Here is a 19,068-nt window from a genome sequence, read left to right on the forward strand (position 1 = left end):
TAAGATCATCTGAGTTCTCAGCATTGTAACGACATCAGTTTTCTAGTTTTGACCATGCACTGGGGCTGTGAAAGATGTTATCACTGGAGGAACTGTATGAGCAACTTTTTGTGAGTCTGGAACTATTTCAAAATAAAAAGTTATAATAAATTTTTTTTAAAAAACGTGCCCTGGCTGGTTTGGCTCAGTGGGTAGAGCGCCAGCCCACTGACCCAAGGGTCCCCAGTTCGATTCCGGTCAAGGGCACATGCCTCGCTTGCAGGCCCCTTCCCTGGCCCTGGTTGGGGTGCGTGCGAGAGGCATGATGTTTCTCTCTCTGCCTCTCCCCCTCCCTTCCACGCTCTCTGAAAATCAACGGGAAAATATTCTCAGTGAGAATTAACAGCAACAAAAACAAAAAATGTGCCTGGCCCATTTTTCATTCCATCTTACTTGCTCAATTTTCAGTGTTCTTTTTCTGGCCAGCTCTAATCCCCTCAAAACGCGTAACAAGTCTCCTTTCGGGGTGTGGGGGGCAGGGGGGGGGAGCTTCCCACTGAGTTCTCGGGGAGTGAAAGACTTCCCAGACGCAAGCTCTGCGGCTGCAAACATCCTTATGAATCACCTGTCATTTTCACGCCAACCATTGTCTTACGCCGTGTGTCATTATCTACGCGCTGTTTCCCAAACCTGGAAACGCGCCAGCATGGCAGGCCTCTGATGCTGAAAAGAGGGAAAAGGATTTTAGAGAATTAACCAAGTCTTCTGAACCCCAGCGGACGCGTTGCTTTGCGAGGAGCCCAGCCTGGCGGCTGGTGGGGGGAGAAAGATAAGACTGCCTCTTCGCAGCTGCTTTTTATGTGCAACAAAACCCTTGGGGATGACCAAGACGCATGGTCTAGTTTTATGGGGGTTTTTTTTATAATTTTTTATATATATATTTTATTGATTTTTCACAGAGAGGAAGGGAGGGGGATAGAGAGTTAGAAACATCGACGAGAGAGAAACATCGATCAGCTGCCTCCTGCACATCTCCTACTGGGGATGTGCCCGCAACCCAGGTACATGCCCTTGGCCAGAACCGAACCCGGGACCCTTCAGTCCGCAGGCCGACGCTCTATCCACTGAGCCAAACCGCTTTCGGCATAGTTGTTATGTTTTTAAGAGATGACGGCAGTGGGTTGCAGGTTCAATCCCCAGTGGGGGGCGTGCAGGAGGCAGCCAATAATGATTCTCTCTCATCATTGATGTTTCTATCTCTCTCTCTCTCCCTCTCCCTTCCTCTTTAAAATCAATGAAAATTTTTTTTTTATTAAAAAAAAGAGGGAGATGATGGCAGGATAAACGAGGCTACAATGGAGTCTTATCACACTATACCGTTTTTTAAAATAAACATGTTCTGTTTGTGTGTGTGTGTTAATCCTCACTCAAGGATATCTTTTCCCGTCGATGTTTCAGAGAGTGGGAGAGAGAGACACATGGATTGGTTGCCTCCCACATGCACCCCAACCTGGGGATCCATCCCGGGGGTGGCCTACAACCCAGGTACGTGCCCTTGACCTGGAATCGATCCCGCGACCCTACAGTGCGCAGGCCGACGCTCTAACCGCTGAGCCCCGCCGGCCAAGGTCACGTGCCCTACTTTTTGTACCATGTGGAAATCATACCCATTCACAACATTAACGAGAGGCCCTGGCCAGGTAGCTTAGCTGGTTAGAGCATTGTCCTGATACGCCAAGGTGATGGGTTCGACCCCCAGGCAGGGCACATGCAAGGAGCACCCAATGAATGCATAACTACATGGAACAACAAATCGATGTTTCTCCCTCTCTCAAATCAATAAATAAAAGCTCTAAAGTTTTTTTAATTAACTAGGAATACACACAGACGCTCGTGCAAGTCTCGCTGGGTTCACACTTGGCCCCTTCTTGCTGTGTGGCCTTGGGAACCGCCCGTAGCCTCTCTGTGCCTCATGTTTTCCTCTGTAACGTGGGAGTGACGGTAGTTTCGGTTTCATCAGCTCTCAAGGAGGTTAAGTAAGTTGACATTCGTGAGGAACATGGACTAGCTCCCGAAGCAAAATAATTACTCTGTGTGATGATGGCGGTCCCCCATGTGGCTGTGACTGTGGTTGTTATGTGTGACTTGCTTGCCCTCGGATCTCTTCGTGGCCATGTCATGGTGTCCACATCTCCCCTTTTTCTCTCCACCGGGGTCGGGAACTCTTCTGCCTCCTGGGCCAGGCAGGCCGCGTAAAGCAGGAGAGCAGACTGGACATGGGCCCCAGAACGTCACGGAACGGTCCCAGGGCAGTGGCCATCCGGAGCTTGCTGGTGGTGGACTGTGGCCACGTGGGAATACATGTATGAGGTCGCCGGATGTCTGATGTCACCGCCTTTTCCAGGGAAGCCTGAACTCTCCTGACCTTTCAGTGCTGGTGGCTGCGTTTTCTAAATGCCTAGGACAGAGAGCCCAAGAGTAAACACGTGCAGATAAGGTCAGCTGGTCATGAACAAGGGCCCCAAGAATACCCAGCAGCGGGGGTGTTTGGGGAGGGAGAGGATGGTTTCTTTAGCAAATTGTATGGGGAAAACTGGACATTTGGATGTTTGAATGAAACTGGACATTTATCTTACACAGAAAAATCAACTCAAAATAGATTGAAGACTTGTACAGAAGACCTGAAATAGTGAAATTCCTAGAAGAAAACATGGAGGGGAAGTTTTGTGACATGGGTCTTGGCATATGCCCGGGTTAAGGGCTCAGTCCCCAGTTGGAGGGGGGCATGCAGGAGGCAGCCGGTCAATAGTTCTCTCTCATCATTGATGTTTCTATCTCTCTCTCCCTCTCCCTTTCTCTCAGAAATCAATAAAAATATTTTTTTTAAAAAAAGAATGACAACAAAAGCAAACACTGTGCTCCAGCAACAGCTTCCACTGCTTTATCCTATATAATAAAAGCCTAATATACAAATCGACCAAACAGCAGAACGACCGGTCGCTATGGCATGCACTGACCACCAGGGGGCAGACAACGCAGGAGCTGCCCCCAGCCCAAAGGCCCCAGGCCAGCCAAGGCGGGTACCAGTGCCCCCCCTCCAACCCCTATCGCCCTGCCGGTTGTCCCACTGATCAGCCCTGATCGTTGGCCAGGCCTAGGGACCCTACCCATGCATGAATTTCGTGCACCAGGCCTCTAGTATGTAATAACTCCTTCCATTTTTCCAACATTGTAGGAGAAAAGTGCTCTAATTATTCCTGTTTCACTGATGAGACACTGAGGCACAGAGAGTCTTGGTAATTTGCCCAAGATCCCCCAGTTAGCACGTGACAGAGCAAGGATTTAAACTCTTAATAGCCTGGGTTCCAGAGTCTGTCTCTTAATTCGTGTCAAATGCAACTGGCAGTTTCACAACTGTTTGTCATGGTAAATGGATGGTTAGTAAGGGCATTCATTCTTCCCTCCTTGGGGGCATTGGTCCATTCAGTGAATATTAACTAATCACCTACTATGTGCTAGGCATGGTTGACCTTGATATGGATGCTTTGTGCTCACTGAGGAGCATGTATTCCAGTCGAGGAGACAGACAGAACGAACAAGCAAAGCATTACATGTGTCCTGCGATTTTGTGGTGGATAAAGGTGTGCCCACCAGCAAAGGTGTCCTGTGAATCTCTGATCTTCCTTGGAGACTTTGAAGATGTGATTAAATAAAAGATTTTTAGGTCCTGCGTCGGAAGCTACCCATTGTCTTCACTATCAGAAAAGCGTAAATGAGGAGCCCGGAATGCTGGTGAACCTTGAGCTCTGGCAAGGGCCAAAGCTATGCACCAATTGTTTAGTCGAGACAATGGTGGCTCAATCAATTTCCTGACCGAATAGTCTCAAAGTAAATCTTCACTAATATTTACTGACCTTTAAGATAGTCTGTCTGTTACCGGAATTGCCTGCCTGACTAAGGGCAATATGTGTATCCAAAACCAAATAAAAGGTTGGCAAGGCCTGGGCGCCAGTGAAGTCCTTTCCCCTGCGTTGGACTCTCCGCCTGGCCCCCAATTTCTAAATTATTATTTCTCGTCCTGTCTCGTCATTTGCCCACAGCCCTTCTCCAGATCCCGAACCCTAAGCCACGCGGGATGTGGCTTCTGGATTATCTCAGTGGCCCCATAAAACCACGAGGGTCCTTGGAAGAGAGAGGCAAGAGCATCCGAGTTAGACGGGGCCATAGGACCGTGGGAGCAGAGGGTGGGGCGATGCCACTGCTGGCTGTGATGCTGGAGGAAGGGACCACCCTCCGGCCAAGACGGCAAGGAATGGGTTCTCCCTGAGAGCTTCCCGGATGGACTGAGCCCCCTGAGGCTAACTTTTTTTTAATAGCAAGGTGTTGGGACCTGCTCCATCAGGTAACCAAAATCTATTTTATTGATTTTCTTCTAATATATTTATTTATTTATTTTTTGTAGAGAGAGAGGGAGAGGGAGAGAGAGAGAGAAACATCAATGAGAGAGAAACATCAGCATCGATCTCTGTTACTTCCTGTACACCTCCCCTCCGGAGGCCGCACCGAGGACTGAGCCTGCAACCCAGGCTTGTGCCCTGACGGGGAATCAAACCCGTGACCTCTTGGTTCATGGATTGACACTCAACCACTGAGCCACACTGCCTCGGCCCAGTGAGACTAACTTTATGTGTGTTTTTTTGTTTGTTTTTGAGACTAACTTTTGACTTTGACTTCCAGAAGAGAATAGCTATATGTTGTTTTAAGCTAGTAAATTTGTGGTCATTTCACAAAGCAGCAATAGGAAATGAATACAGATGTTTATACTGGTAAATTTTACACTGAGGAGAGTATATGTGAGGTTATATAGCTTACCTATGTAATAAATATATAAGGGTACATATAATCAGAGTGCATATACTGATAATAAGGGTAAAGAAAGCCACCGTACGTAAATGGGGAGGAGGGAGCCAGGGAAAGCTACTCTGAGGGGGGGGGGGGGACACTTTATTTCATTTATCCTTTTTTATTTTTATTTTTTTCAATTACAATTGCCATTCAATAGTATTTGTAATACATTTCTTTCAGGTGTACAGCATAGTGTTAGATGATTACATAATTTACGAAGTGATCCCTGGAGATGACACATTTTATTTTATTTTTATTTTTTGAGAGGGAGGGAAGAAGAGAGACAGAAACATCCATGTGAGAGAGAAACTCGATTGGTTGCCTCCCATACACCCGCAATCCAGGCATGTGTCCTGACCAGGAATCAAACCCATGACCTTCCGGTGCCCTGGCCAACGAACGCTCCAACCGACTGAGCCACACCGGCTAGGCAAAGAGCATTCTGGGTAGGAGAAACAGCCAGTGCAAATGTCCTGAGGTGGACTGCGCTTCACAAGTCTTAAGCAGCAGCACTGGGCAGGTGGGGCAGGTGCGAGAGACGGGGAGAGGCTGTGAGATGAGGTCCAAGCAGGGACACATGAAGATCCTAACTTCTACTCCGGTGTCGTCAAAGTCTTCCAGGTCAGGCCTGTAGGTCTATCCCGTGGCTGCGGGCTATGGCACAGCAGCCCGGACGAAGGCCTGCTATTGAGAGCAAGGTTACAGATGAGAGACATTCCTGGCACCACGTCAGCAGGAAAAAGAAAGAACTCCCACCGGCCCCCTGCCACCACCCGTTTACAACATGCTTCCGGCCGTCTCCCCTTAAGACCACTCAATACCCCGTAAGCGTCTTCTGTTTTGTTCATCTTTGATTCCTAATTCCTCCAAAGCCACGCTGTCCAATCAAAATACAGTGGGAGCCGCCTATGTCATTTTACATTTCCCAGTAGCCACCTTAAAAGAATGAGAAAGACGTAAGTGAAATTTCTGTTTTAATTTCGGTAGAATCTGTTATTTAAGCCAGGATAGCCAAATGAGGGCCATTGCCACAGGGAGTCAATATAACGTTTTTAATAAGAGAGTTTACTTCTGTTTTTTTTTAATCCTCACCGAGGATACACTCTTGTTATTTTTTCACTCTTTATTGTGGGTTTTTTGTTTTAATCCTCACCCAAGAATATGTTTTTCATTAATTTTTAGAGAGAGAGAGATGAAAAAAAACATTGACCAGTTGCCTTCAGCATGCAACCTGGGTATGTGCTCTGATGGGGAAATCAAACCTGGGGCCCTATGGTGCACAGGACGACACTCTAACCAACTGAGCCACATCGGCTGGGGCTCAAGGGGCTGTTTGAAGTTCAATCTGGAGGCTCCTCATGACAAATTCCAGCAAAGAAGCTTTAATACTGAATGCAGCCCCAGCCAGTTTGGCTCAGTGGATAGAGTATTGGTCTGCGGACCAAAGGGTCCCGGGTTTGATTCCAGTCGAGTGCATGTACCTCGGTTGCAGGCTGCTCCCCGGGCCCGGGCCCTGGCCAGGGCTCCTGCAGGAGGCAACCAATCAATGTGTTTCTCTCACATCAAAGTTTCTCTCTCGTCTTTCCCTCTCTCTTCCACTCTCTCTGAAAATCAATGGGAAAATATCCTCGGGTGAGGATTGACAACAACAAATAAATGAATAAAGGTGATTAAATGTGAAGAAGAAGGAGGTGGAGGTGGAGGTGGAGGAGAGGAAGAAGAGGGAGGCTACCATGAGAGTTTGCTAGGAGCAAAGCTTAACCTGGGGCTGGAGCAGGGGATGGAGGGGACCCCAGTGGGAGTCAGGGCACAGGAGGCACCAGGTGTGGGAAGGGTTGATGAGGGAGAGTAGAGGGAAGCTAAGTGTCTGGAGGACTGGGGACCCCGGGGGTGGAAGAGGAGCAGGTCAGTGAACACCCTGGGCTCAAGTGGCCTTGGTGGGGATGGAGCGGGGGCACCCCTGTGCGTGGGTGGGGTAGGGCTGGGTAGAGTATAGCTGCACAGCTACTCAGGTCAAAACAGGATCACCCTTGACTCCTCGCTGCTTCTCACGCCCGCCTGTGCTCCGTCAGCAAGTCCTGCCGGCTTATTTAAAGCAGCGGTTCTCAACCTGTGGGTCGCGACCCCTTTGGGGGTCAAACGACCCTTTCACAGGGGTCGCCTAAGGCCATCGGAAAACACATATATAATTACATATGGTTTTCGTGATGAATCACTATGCTTTCATTATGTTCCATTTGTCACAATGAAAAGACACCCTGCATATCAGATATTTACATGACGATTCGTAACAGTAGCAACATGACAGTGATGAAGTAGCAACGAACACAATTTTATGGCTGGGGGTCCCCACCACATGAGGAGCTGTATGAAAGGGTCGCGGCATTGGGAAGGTTGAGAACCGCTGCTCTAAAGGAATGAGAAGGAGACCCCCTTTTCCCTGCCCTCTGCCACCAACCTGGTTACTGTAACCTCGCCTCTGCAGTCTGCCGCACGGACGCCAGAGGGAGCCGGTGAGCAGACCAGCCAGACCCTGTCCTGCTTCTGCCCAGCACTGCCCGGGCTCCCAGGCCCCTCAGGACCCCGCCAGCAAAGAGCATGCCGTCTTTGCTCTTTAATCACTCGGTTCCGACACACACGACGTTGGGCAGGAGTCCCAGGTCCACGCACCAGAGGCAGTCGGATACCAGACCCGCCTGGAAACCGGGCAGGAGAGGTTCCTCACGGCTCCTCCCGCTGACCCCGGAGTCTGGGGCCCCCAGTCCCCCTGCAGGAACTCTCTCCCTGGGGGGGGGGGGGGGGCGGGTTTTACGATAAGACTTGTCCTGGCAGGCGGATCTCAAAGGACCTCCAGCGCAGGCTGACGGTGGGGACCTGTCCAAGGGCAGCGAGGAGCTGGAGGGGCTGTGAGCAGGGAGGGGCAGGGCGGGTCTGAGCATAGACAGCCCTCGGAGGCCACCTGGTGATGGACGGAGGGAATGAACTGGCCGGTGGGAGGTCGGGGAGGAGGCTGGGGTGAGGGGCCAGGGGCAGAGGAGGACACCTGAGCTGCAGCCAGGCCCAGGGCACAGAGAGGAGAGAACGAGGCAGAGAGAGGCAGGGACAGGAAGGAGCCAGACCGGGGACCTTGGGGCTGTAAGGGACAGGAGCAGAGGTCGCCACATGGCGAGGTGGACGGTGGGGCTGTCCCTCAGATGGGAAACATGGGAGGAGGCCAGTTTGGGGAAAAAGAGAGAGAGATGAGTCAGGACACACGGAGTGAGAGGGGCCTCCCAGGACCAGGTGGCCGCCCTAGGCAGGAGCTCAGGGTCAAATGGAGGAGATCTACGTGGTTGGTGGTTGAACCACGAGAGTTGATGAAAGACTCCAGGGAGGAGGAGGAGGAGGAGGAGGAGCAGGGTACAGGGCGGGACTCGGGCTGTGGTTAAGGTGAAGGACGTGTGGGGAGATGCCCAGGAAGGCACCCATCACCCAGGTCTGACTTGCCAGGATGGGAGGGAGGGGGACGCAGATGTCACCGTGCTGGGAGCAGGGCAGGTTGCCCACCCGGTGAGCCCGCCCTCGGACTCTGCTTATGGGGGGTTAGATGCCACCCTTCTCCCATATTATCTGTGGGGAAATCAACATTGGCCACTGGTCTTCTACACACCCAGCCCCCATATTGGCTCCCCTTCCCATAAAGGGGCTGGCTTTCCAGACTTGGGGAGGGGCCATGCTTATCATTTCAGCGCGTGATCTGAGGCCAGTCCTCCGGCTCTGTCTGCCTCCTCCTTAGTCAAACCAGCCAGGAGAGACTCAGCAATTGCCCAGGGCCCTCTCGCGTTCTGAGGCGTTGTAAGACAGCTTCAAATTCCCAGAGCTTTGGGTCATCTTAGTGATGATCACCAAGCCTCCAGAAAGCAGAATCCAGACTTCAAGCCTCAAAACCAGAATCAAGACTGTAGAATCCAGAGTAAAGGCTCCAGGCACTAAATTTATACTCCAGAGTCAAGATTCTAGGAGTCTAGTAATCATGGCAACCAGGTCCATGTCCGGATTCTTTTTTTTTCGGCCTCTTAAATATACCATGCAGATTTGAAACTCCAGACCATGCTCCAAAGTCAGCCCAGGAAATCTCAGAATCTAGAAGACCTAGACTCTAGAACAGCCGTGGGCAAACTATGGCCCGCGGACCGGATCCGGCCCGTTTGAAATGAATAAAACTAAAAAAAAAAAAGACCGTACCCTTTTATGTAATGATGTTTACTTTGAATTTATATTCGTTCACACAAACACTCCATCCATGCTTTTGTTCCGGCCCTCCGATCCAGTTTAAGAACCCAGTGTGGCCCTCGAGTCAAAAAGTTTGCCCACCCCTGCTCTAGAATCCAGGCTCCAACATTCAAAATCTACCATTCATACTCCAGGTTCCAGCTGTGTGACGATTTCTGACCTCAAGTCTTAGGTTGCAAATACTAGATTCCAAACTCACAGATTGGATGCTGGGTTCAAAGGCCCAGGATCTAGAATCCAACTCTGAGATGTCGCTCAAAGATCAGACCCAAATTCCAGAATGGAGACTCCGACAAAAGTCACACTCTAGAATTCAGGCCATGAATCCCCAGCTCTAGACCCCCAAATCCAGAATCCAGAACTGGAGAGCCAGAATCAGAGATCCACAACCAGAGATCTGGATCCAGAATCCAGGACCAGAGGTCCAGAATCCAAGATTCCGAACCCAGAATTGAGATGTCTAGACTTCAAGATCTAGAATCGGGTGTCTGGATCCAAAACCCAAGGTCCAGCATTGGAGATACTAGATACGGAACCCGACATCAGAAAAAGCAAAGACCCAGAGTCCAGAATCGGGGGGTCCAGAATTCAGAATCAGAGACCCAGAGTTGGGACTCTAGACCCAAGTCCAGAATTCAAGATCCAGAACCCTACTCCAGGCACAGGAAGCGTGGCTCTAGAACCCAGTTTCTACGCCCCAGACCCCACTTCCAGGTCACGGGCTCCAGAATCCAGGCTCTGTATTGCGACCCCCAGTTTTCAACTCTGGCCATCCTGCCTCTCCCCCGCCCTCCCCGCCTTGAGGAACGGCCCCCCGGAGGGGAAATTCCTCATTGTCGACTCAGACAAAAGTTTCAGCCCAATAAATGTTTACGAGGCCTCATCTCCCACCCCACCAGCCACCTAGGCGTCCAGCTTGTAAAGCCGCCTCCCACCCCACCCTACCCAACCTCCCCAGGCCCGGGTGGGGCGGCTAGCTTATAAATTCAAGCATTCCAGTGCCCTCTCCCCTTCTCCTGGCATCCAAGCTGCCCCAGATGCTGCTGGAGAATCTGAAGGGGGTAAGATGGTTGGGACAGGAGTAGGGGAGATGGGGGGGACGGTCTGCCCTTAGAGAGACACGTACACCACCCTGTGGAAGCCGAGAGTCCAGGTCACCCGGGTAGGCCCATGTGCCCTTTGCTGGTGGTCTACGCTGAACTTGAACCAAGAAAATGTCCTGGAGAGAAACAAGAAGGAGCTGTGTGTGTGGGGGGGTGGGGGAGGGGGGGGGATAGAGATGGGGATGCAGGGAGGGGGCTGGAGTGACTCTGGAGGATGTCCCTGAAATCACTTGTACCAAAGCCAAGAACAGGGTCAGGAGTTGTCACGGGTTCAAGCCAGCGCAGCCCAACTCCCTGAGGTGCGTCCCGTGCCAGGCCCCAGGCTGGGCAGGGCAGGGGACACGGAGAGAACCCAACCTGAGCACCCCTGGGGATCTGTGCTGTGACGGAGGCAGAACAGACACCGTGGGACCCAGGAGAGATACCTGTTAGGAATCAAGGCCTCCCAGACGTGGGGGCGGAGCCTCAGGGAGAAATATAAGTTTGGAGGAGGAGTTGGGGAGGCTGCCGGGCAGTGCTGGGGACCCCCCCAGCCCCAGGGAGTTCTGTCTGGCGGGGGAGGCAGACACCATGGCCTGGGAGAGCTCAGAAAAGGCCTCCAGGAGGCAGCGGACCTTGAAGGGAACGGCATAGCCGGAAGGAGGAACAGCCCAAGCAGAGGCGTGGAGGCATGAAATTGCAGGAGGGAAAGCGGAAGAATCCACTGTGTCTAGAAGGTTATGTCATGGGAGACCCAGCCAGCAAGGCCAGAAGGGGAGAAGCCATCCGGTCCTCGAAAGTGAGGCCGGGGGGGCTGGGACTTTCCCCTGGGGGCAGTGAGATTCATTCGAGCTGTGAGCACCAATCGGACGTGATCAACTCCAGGTGTAGAAAGACCCTGTGGGAACTTGAGTGGAAGAACCGACTCAGGGAGGGTGCGGAAGACCCAAGAGGCGGGATAGGAACCTGGCATAGGGTCTGGGGAGAGAATGTTTCCTGAGCCAGGACCTTGGAGATGGAGTGAGGTCGAACCTTCTGAGCTCGGCGTGTCAGCATTTTGAAAAACCCTAACTTAACTCTGGTGCCGTGTCACATATAGAAATGTTTTTGATCTTTGCAACCATAGTAAAAAAAGACTTATATTTTTGATATTTATTTTATATATTTAAATGCCATTTAACAAAGAAAAATCAACCAAAGAAATGAGTTCGCGTGTCCCCTCTGACACGCGTGTCATAGGCTCGCCATCACTGGTCTGGGGGCAGGTAGAACGGTGCTGGGCTCTGCCAGGCCGTGCGGGCACCTGGGAGTCTACTCCAGTGCCTGGAGGAATGGCAGACCCATCGCAGACGGGATTCCCGGGAGGAAGAGCAGGCTGCGGCTGGGGCTGGGGAACGAGGACGGTGAGAAGAAGTGTCTGAAGCAGCAGGCAGGATATGTCTGTGTCCTGAGGATACGTTTGTGTCCCGAGGGGTCCCGATGGGGGCAGGAGGAGCCAGCCTCACCCCGTTCACTCTCTCCTCTCCCCCAGACATCAGCAGAGCCCCAGTCCCTCCTCTACGATGTGGCTTCTCGTCTTTTCCTTCCTGCTGATTTCTGCAGGTGAGGGGGGCCCGGGCCAGGTGGGGACCCGTCTGTGGGAGTGGGGTGCTCCCTACACTCCCCCATCCTGAGCATATCCAGGTCCTGCAATCTGCCAGCCCCTCCTTTTCCCAGAAACCAACTGACGATTGGCTTCCTCCCTCACCCCTGCCCCACCTCGGCCACCTGCCGATATCTTTTGAGTCCTCACTCCATCATAACAGCTGTCAGGCGCACGGGGGGGGGGGGGGGGGGGGGGGGGGACCGCTGTGCAGTCCCCATGCCACGTGAGGCCCATGACAACAGACACAGCCACCCTGGGGTGGCACAGACCCGGGTTTCAGTTCTGGGGGCTGCTCCTCTCTTGACCCTGCCCCTTTCTGGTCAGGTTCCCCCACTGGCCCCTGGAGAGAGCAACAGATGTGGGAGGCACCAGGAAGGCCCTGTAAGAATGCGCTGGCCTTGCTGAGCGCTCAGTACCTGCCAGGCGCCGAGCTCGGCGCTAGGGAGGGTCACCTGATCCAAGCAGCATCCCCGTGGGGTGGGCCACGGGCCTCCTTTGGCAGAAGAGGGGCCTGTGACTCAGAGAGGGGAGGCCACCAGGTCAAGGTGACCCCAGGTGGCAGGAGCACTCCTGCCCACACTCACCTACCACCCGTGAAGAAGTTAACTGTAACCTGATGCCTCTACCCTGGGGGAGTCGAGGGGGGACTTTCATGAACTCCCTCACACACATGACCCTCTCCGCCCCAGGGGGAGCCTCCAACCTCCCCTCCTTCCCCTTCCCCCATCCGCTGCCAGCATCCCCTTGGGCTCTGTCCGTGCTCTCTCCTCCCCGCCTCCCAGCCTGCCTGCTGCGCCCTGCTGCCCCCCACCCCCCACCCTCCTCCGGCTGGGACTGGCCAGGTGCGGCCTCGGTGCCCAGCTGTTCAGCCAGCACCCTCTGCCCTTCTCCGAAGGACGAGCCACCCTTCCCTTGTTAAGTCCCTTGTCCACCTCATCCCAGTTCTCCCTGCCTTTGCCAGGGCTCTTGGCCCAGCTCCCAACCCTAGAGGGCCAAGAGCATGGGCATTTGATCTTGGCGGTGAAATCCTGCCCCAGGGTGGGTGGCATTGTGTGCCTGGCTGTGACCTTGAGGGGACATATGCATGTCGCCCAGTGTAGGGAGTCACGGTCCTATGACCTTGAAACATCCCCGTGGGTGTCCTTGTGTGTGGTGCTGTTGGAGGGAGGGGGAGTGCAGGTCCTGCTCATATATGTGTGAGCCAGGTACCCACATATGTGATGAGTGACGCTCTCCCCCAGCCCCCAGCCCCCAACCCCAGCCCCCAGCCCCCCCACGGCTCCTTCTTGTACATCCAGGACTTTTTCTTGGTTCAGGTTCAACTTGAACACCAAGCAACTGGCTTGGAGGCTGATCTAGAGATGGATAAATATGTCTCCAGCGAAACATATGTCCTTGACCTTGGAGGGCCAGACCCTGCATCCAGATATGGCCCTTTGAGTCCCCACAGAGTGGCTTGGGCCTGAGTCACAGTTTTGACCTGGACTATCTTGATCTGGGCCTGGTCATACATCTGACTGACTTTGGCTTAAATTTCTGTCCACAGCCTGGACATCCACACGTTCTCTCTGCATCAATAAATCCATGAGTCCTTTGTTTAAAATAACTAACACTTATTAAGCTGTCACCGTATGTCAGGCATCGCACACACACACCTCTCCCATCCTTACCACAATCCCATCTTACCGATGAGGAGACAGAGACACAGAGAGGTCAAATAATTTGCTCAGAGACTCACAGATAACATGTTTGGAGGCGGGGCAGGGGTTGAGGGGGTATAACTCTATCCCTCCAAATTTAACCACCATACTACAGAGCCATGCCTGTGCACAAGTTCTGGGGGGTCAGTGTCTCTCCACATGTACCTTTTAAAATATATATATTTTTTTTTGATTTTTTAAAAATATATATTTTATTGATTTTTTTTTTATTTTTTTTTACAGAGAGAAAGGGAGAGAGATAGAGAGTTAGAAACATCGATGAGAGAGAAACATCGATCAGCTGCCTCCTGCACATCTCCCACTGGGAAGTGCCCGAAACCCAGGTACATGCCCTTGACCAGAATCGAACCTGGGACCCTTGAGTCCGCAGGCCAACGCTCTATCCACTGAGCCAAACCGGTTAGGGCTCCACATGTACCTTTATTAAAGACCCCACCTTATCTGTCCACACCCCCATGTGCAAGTGTGAGCACCTGTGACCTGATGTGTGCGGACCCACGCTGTGTCTTCTGTTTGCAAGCTTGTCTGTGAGAGTGTGTGTGTGTGTGTGTGTGTGTGTGTGTGAGTGTGTGTGTGCATGCTGGCACACACGCCCATATCTTAACTGTCTACATTCCTACACACATATGAACCCCTGTGCTGTGAATATTTTTTTAAGATTTATTTATTATTATTTTGTTGTGGTTGTTAATCCTCACCCAAGGACATTTTTCCATTGATTTTTTTAAAATACATTTTTATTGATTTCAGAGAGGAAGGGAGAGGGAGAGACAGATAGAAACATCCATGATGAGAGAGAATCACCAATCAGCCGCCTCCCACATGGCTCCCCCGCCCCCCCACTGGGGATCAAGCCCACAATCCAGGCCCCTGCCCTTGGCCAGAACCGAACCCGGGACCCTTCAGTCCACAGTCCAACGCTCTATCCACTGAGCCAAACCAGCCAGGGCTCCATTGACTTTTCGAGTCTGCAACCGAGGTACGTGCCCTTGACCAGAATGAAACCCAGACACCTTTAGTCTGACAACCGATGCTCTATCCACTGAGCTAAACCGCGGGGCCCTGTAAGGTCTATGCTGTGATTCCTTTTTTTTTTTTTAATATATTTTATTGATTTTTTACAGAGAGGAAGGGAGAGAGATAGAGAGTTAGAAACATCGATGAGAGAGAAACATCGATCAGCTGCCTCCTGCACATCTCCCACTGGGGATGTGCCCGCAACCAAGGTACATGCCCTTGACGGGAATCGAACCTGGGACCCTTCAGTCCGCAGGCCGACGCTCTATCCACTGAGCCAAACCGGTTTCGGCTATGCTGTGATTCCTGAAGCTGCAACTCATGTAGGTGCAAGTGAGTTTCAGCTTCAAGCACTGCCCATATCAGTTCCCGCGTGTGGAAGACCCGTGGCGCCCGCCCCCTTGCCCATGACCTTGTGTGGTCTTGCCTGTGTCCTTGTACGTATGACACACTGCATTTGGCCGGGGTGCCCAGGCTCCGGAGCCAAGACTGTGTGTCATCCGTATTGAGTGGCCACATCCAGTTGATGCCTGTGACAGCTCAGTGACCTTGAACGGCTGGCTCCAAGTGGCCATCTGCCTGCGCGATACCCATTGTCCTTGTCTCTGCTCCCAATGACGGAACACTTCTCCTCCTCTGGCCCCTTCCCTGTCCCCTCCCTCCCAGAGCCCTTTGGCAAATGGCTGGGGGCCAGGGACAGGGGCACCGTTGTTGGGAAAATAAGCAGGAGTTGTAAAAGCTGGAGAGAGGGCGGTGCCTAAAAATCAAGACAATGTTTGGGGCAAGAACAGGTGAAAAATACATAGTGAGGGCAGGGTGCAAGGAAAAGAACCCTGACACAGCCCGGCCAGCCTGGCTCAGTGGGTGAGCATCGACCTATGAACCAGGAGGCCAGGGTTCAATTCCTGGAGGGGGCACATGCCCAGGTTGCAGGCTTCATCCTCAGTGTGGGACATGCAGGAGGCAGCCCATCAATGATTCTCTCTCATCTTTGATGTTTCTCTCTCTCTCCCTCTCTCTCTCTTCCTCTCTGAGATCAATAAAAAATATATTTTAAGAAAGAAAGAAGCCCTAACCGATTTGGCTCAGTGGACAGAGTGTCAGCCTGCGGACTGAAGGGTCCCAGGTTCGATTCCGGTCAAGGGCATGTACCTGGGTTTCGGGCACATCCCCAGTGGGAGGTGTGCAGGAGGCGGCTGGTCGATGTTTCTCTCTCATCAATGTTTCTAACTCTCTATCCCTCTCCCTTCCTCTCTGTAAAAAAATCAATAAAATATATTTTTAAAAAAGAAAGAAAAAAAGAAAAAGACTCTGACACCCCACCCCCCCACCCCCCACCCCTACCCCCCGCCCGCCCAGCAGCCCAGGACAACAGCGGCAAGGTGATGAAGGGCGAGGTGTGCGTGCCCCACTCCCAGCCTTGGCAAGTGGCCCTCTTCGATCGCAGCCGCTTTAACTGCGGGGCTTCCCTCGTCTCCCCATACTGGGTGCTGTCTGCAGCTCACTGCCAAACCCGGTAGGAAGGCGGGGCTCAGGGTCCTGAGGACCTTGGCGGGGAGGGTCTAGGGGTCTGAGAACCTTGACTCTGCAGAAGAGCCAGCTGGAGCCTGAGGACTGAGTTCCAGGCGTGCGCATGCCTGTGGGCGCTTTGGTCCCTGGGGGTGGGAAGGGGGTGTGTGTGGGGGGGGGAGGGCAGGGGCTGGACCGATCGGCTTTGGGGCTTTGCGGGGAGGGCAATAGGATGTCTAGATTCCAAAGGGGTCGGGGCGCCCCAGGTTGCCCGCTCTTTTATGTTTCTGTCTACTCCTCCCCTGCCCCCGCGGGTAATCGCTCGCCCGCCGCCTGCACAGCCACATGAGAGTCCGCCTGGGCGAGCACAACCTGCGCAAGCACGACGGCACCGAACAGCTGCGGGCTGTGAGCCGCATCATCCCGCACCCCGGCTACGTGGCGCGCACCCACCGCGACGACCTCATGCTGGTGCGCCTAGCCCGGCCCGCGCGCCTCTCCCCGCAAGTGCGCCCCGTGTCACTGCCCACGCGTTGCCCCCAAGCCGGCGAGCCCTGCGTGGTGTCCGGCTGGGGCCTGGTGTCCGCCTACGAGACTGAGACCACGGGGAGCCAAAAGTCACCAGGTGCGTGGGGACCCTGTCCCCCGGGGAGGGCTCTTGGGCGGGAGAGAACACGGGCCCGAAAAATGGATGGAGTCACTCAAGGCTCGCTGTCCTCCCAGTGGATCTCCCAGACACCTTGCACTGTGCCAACATCAGCATCATCTCCGACTCGTCCTGTAGCAAGGACTACCCAGGGCACCTGATGAGCACCATGGTGTGTGCAGGGGTGGAAGGCGGAGGCACCGACTCCTGTGAGGTCAGAGCCAAGGGGGGGGCACGCCCCGAGGAGAGGAAGGGACCCGAGTTTGGGAGTAGGGGCGGGGGGCGGGAGTGGGGGTCGGATTTTGCTTGCTTGGGGCCAGAGAAGGTACTAGGGGTGGGTTCGGGGATGGAGAAGGAAGGGCAGTTAGAATGCGGGTGAGGTTGGAGTTAGAGACCGTGGTGGGTTTGGGGTGGCGGATGTGGTGGTGGGTTTGGGGTGGCGGATGTGGTGGTGGGTTTGGGGTTGCGGATGTGGTGGTGGGTTTGGGGTGGCGGATGTGGTGGTGGGTTTGGGGTGGCGGATGTGGTGGTGGGTTTGGGGTGGCATGGGCTGGAGTTAGGATGCCAGTGACAGGGCCATGGGTGTGGATCTGTTTCCGTTTTGAATGGGAACGGTGTCGGGGTTGGGGTGGGCGGGCGTGGGGCTGGACATGGGTTGGCTGAGTGGGGTTGGGTCGGGGTCTGGTTGGTTGGGTTCACCTGGGTTGTCTTGGGTTAAGATGGGGTGGGGTTGGATGTGGATTGAGATTGTGAATGGTGGTTCGGAGGAGGCTGGGAACACAAGACCCGAAGCTTCTCACTCCAGCTTCCCCTTCTCCCCGCAGGGTGACTCCGGGGGACCCCTGGTCTGTGGGGGCATCCTGCAGGGCATTGTCTCCTGGGGGGACGTCCCCTGCGACACCACCACCAAGCCTGGGGTCTACACCAAAGTGTGCAAATACTTGGACTGGATCCGGGACACCATGAGGAGGAACTGACTGTTTTGGACCTACCCACCCACCCCGACCCCCACCCCTCGTGTCTCTGACTGAGCACACACTCCCATGGCCGCTCATCCTGACCTGGGACAGAATCAGCCACCACCCGCCCCCCCCACCCCCTCCAAAAAACCCCATTTGTCCAAGGCCCCGTGTTAGCCAAGGGCTTGTCCGGTCTAATGTTGGTGCTCACAGTCACCTGTTTAACACCAAGATAACAGCACGGGTGCAAGTTTCTCTGCAAACGTTTCTGTGACTTTCTTCTGGGGATGAGGGGACATGGGAACCAGAGACCGGGCGGGGAACCCAGACCCGATGTACGTGGTTCCTTTCCACCCACTGTCCTGACCCCTAGGTGAGGAGAAATGGCCTGAAAGCAGGGGCTCTGTTCCCTCCACGCATGCGATCGGCTGTGTGACCCTGAGAAAGAGGCTCAACCTCAGTTTCCACGGCTGTGAAGCAAGGGCCCTCATATGGCTTCACTCATAGGGTTAAGGGAGGAAATTCATATGAACGGACTCAAACAGGACCTGGCACGGGGGGGGAGTGCGCTGTATCTCCGCACACGTGACTACATGGTCAAGAATGAGTACATTTTTCTTTTCAAGGTTTGGTTCCCGGCTTCCTGGTAGCCATGGCAAAAAGGCAAATACTCTCCTGTCCTGGCCTAAAGCAGAGACTGGGACCCGGTGAGCTGTCTCGATTTTACCAAAGAGCCAGGAGAGCCCCAACCGGTGTGGCTCAGTGGATAGAGCGTCGGCCTGCGGACTAAAGGGTCCCAGGTTCGATTCCGGTCAAGGGCATGTACCTTGGTTGCGGGCACATCCCCAGTAAGGGGTGTGCAAGAGGCAGCTGATCGATGTTTCTAACTCTCCCTTCCTCTCTGTAAAAAATCAATAAAATATATTTTAAACAAACAAGCAAAAACAAAGAGCCAGGAGAACAGGGTGTACCATGGAGGCTGCAGGAATCTAGTCTTTTATTCTCATCAGAGATAAGAAAATAAAAATAAAGTGATTTTCAAGGTCACTGGATGTTGAGGTACATAAATCTGGCCCCTGAGGACTCTCTATTCCAGCGGCTCTCAACCTGTGGGTCGAGACCCCTTTGGGGGTCGAACGATCCTTTCACAGGGGTCGCCAAAGACCATCGGAAAACACAGAGATAATTACATATTGTTTTTGTGATGAATCACTCTGCTTTCATTATGTTCAATTTGTAACAATAAAGTTGGGGGTCCCCACAACATGAGGAACTGTATGAAAGGGTCGCGGCATTAGGAAGGCTGGGAACCACTGCTCTATTCTATTGGGAG

At 53.3% G+C, this 19,068-nt stretch overlaps 1 protein-coding gene and 1 long non-coding RNA gene across 2 annotated transcripts; one reads left to right on the forward strand and one right to left on the reverse strand.

Moving 5' to 3' along the window:
• Positions 1–5,001: 5,001 nt before the first annotated feature.
• Positions 5,002–8,164, reverse strand: LOC118649271. The gene is made up of 3 exons (XR_004965586.1): positions 7,343–8,164; positions 5,706–5,820; positions 5,002–5,568 (listed from the first exon to the last, which is right to left on the reverse strand). It is a non-coding gene; the product is annotated as an uncharacterized LOC118649271 (long non-coding RNA).
• Positions 8,165–10,177: 2,013 nt separating this feature from the next.
• On the forward strand, positions 10,178–17,924 carry KLK15 (kallikrein related peptidase 15). The gene is made up of 6 exons (XM_036296163.1): positions 10,178–10,217; positions 11,770–11,840; positions 15,984–16,137; positions 16,472–16,755; positions 16,854–16,990; positions 17,601–17,924. The coding sequence occupies exons 2-6, from the start codon at positions 11,801–11,803 to the stop codon at positions 17,751–17,753; spliced, it is 768 nt and encodes a 255-aa protein (XP_036152056.1). The 5' UTR covers positions 10,178–10,217; positions 11,770–11,800; the 3' UTR covers positions 17,754–17,924.
• Positions 17,925–19,068: the final 1,144 nt, after the last annotated feature.

This window comes from Myotis myotis, unplaced genomic scaffold (assembly GCF_014108235.1).
Source record: "Myotis myotis isolate mMyoMyo1 unplaced genomic scaffold, mMyoMyo1.p scaffold_m19_p_28, whole genome shotgun sequence".
Lineage (NCBI taxonomy): Eukaryota > Metazoa > Chordata > Mammalia > Chiroptera > Vespertilionidae > Myotis > Myotis myotis.

Coding starts and splice junctions, on each gene's coding strand:
- KLK15 (XM_036296163.1), top strand. CDS start 11,801: ATGTGGCTTCTCGTCTTTTCCTTCCTGCTGATTTCTGCAG. Junction 11,841..15,983: donor CTTCCTGCTGATTTCTGCAG/GTGAGGGGGGCC, acceptor CCCGCCCAGCAG/CCCAGGACAACAGCGGCAAG. Junction 16,991..17,600: donor GAGGCACCGACTCCTGTGAG/GTCAGAGCCAAG, acceptor TTCTCCCCGCAG/GGTGACTCCGGGGGACCCCT.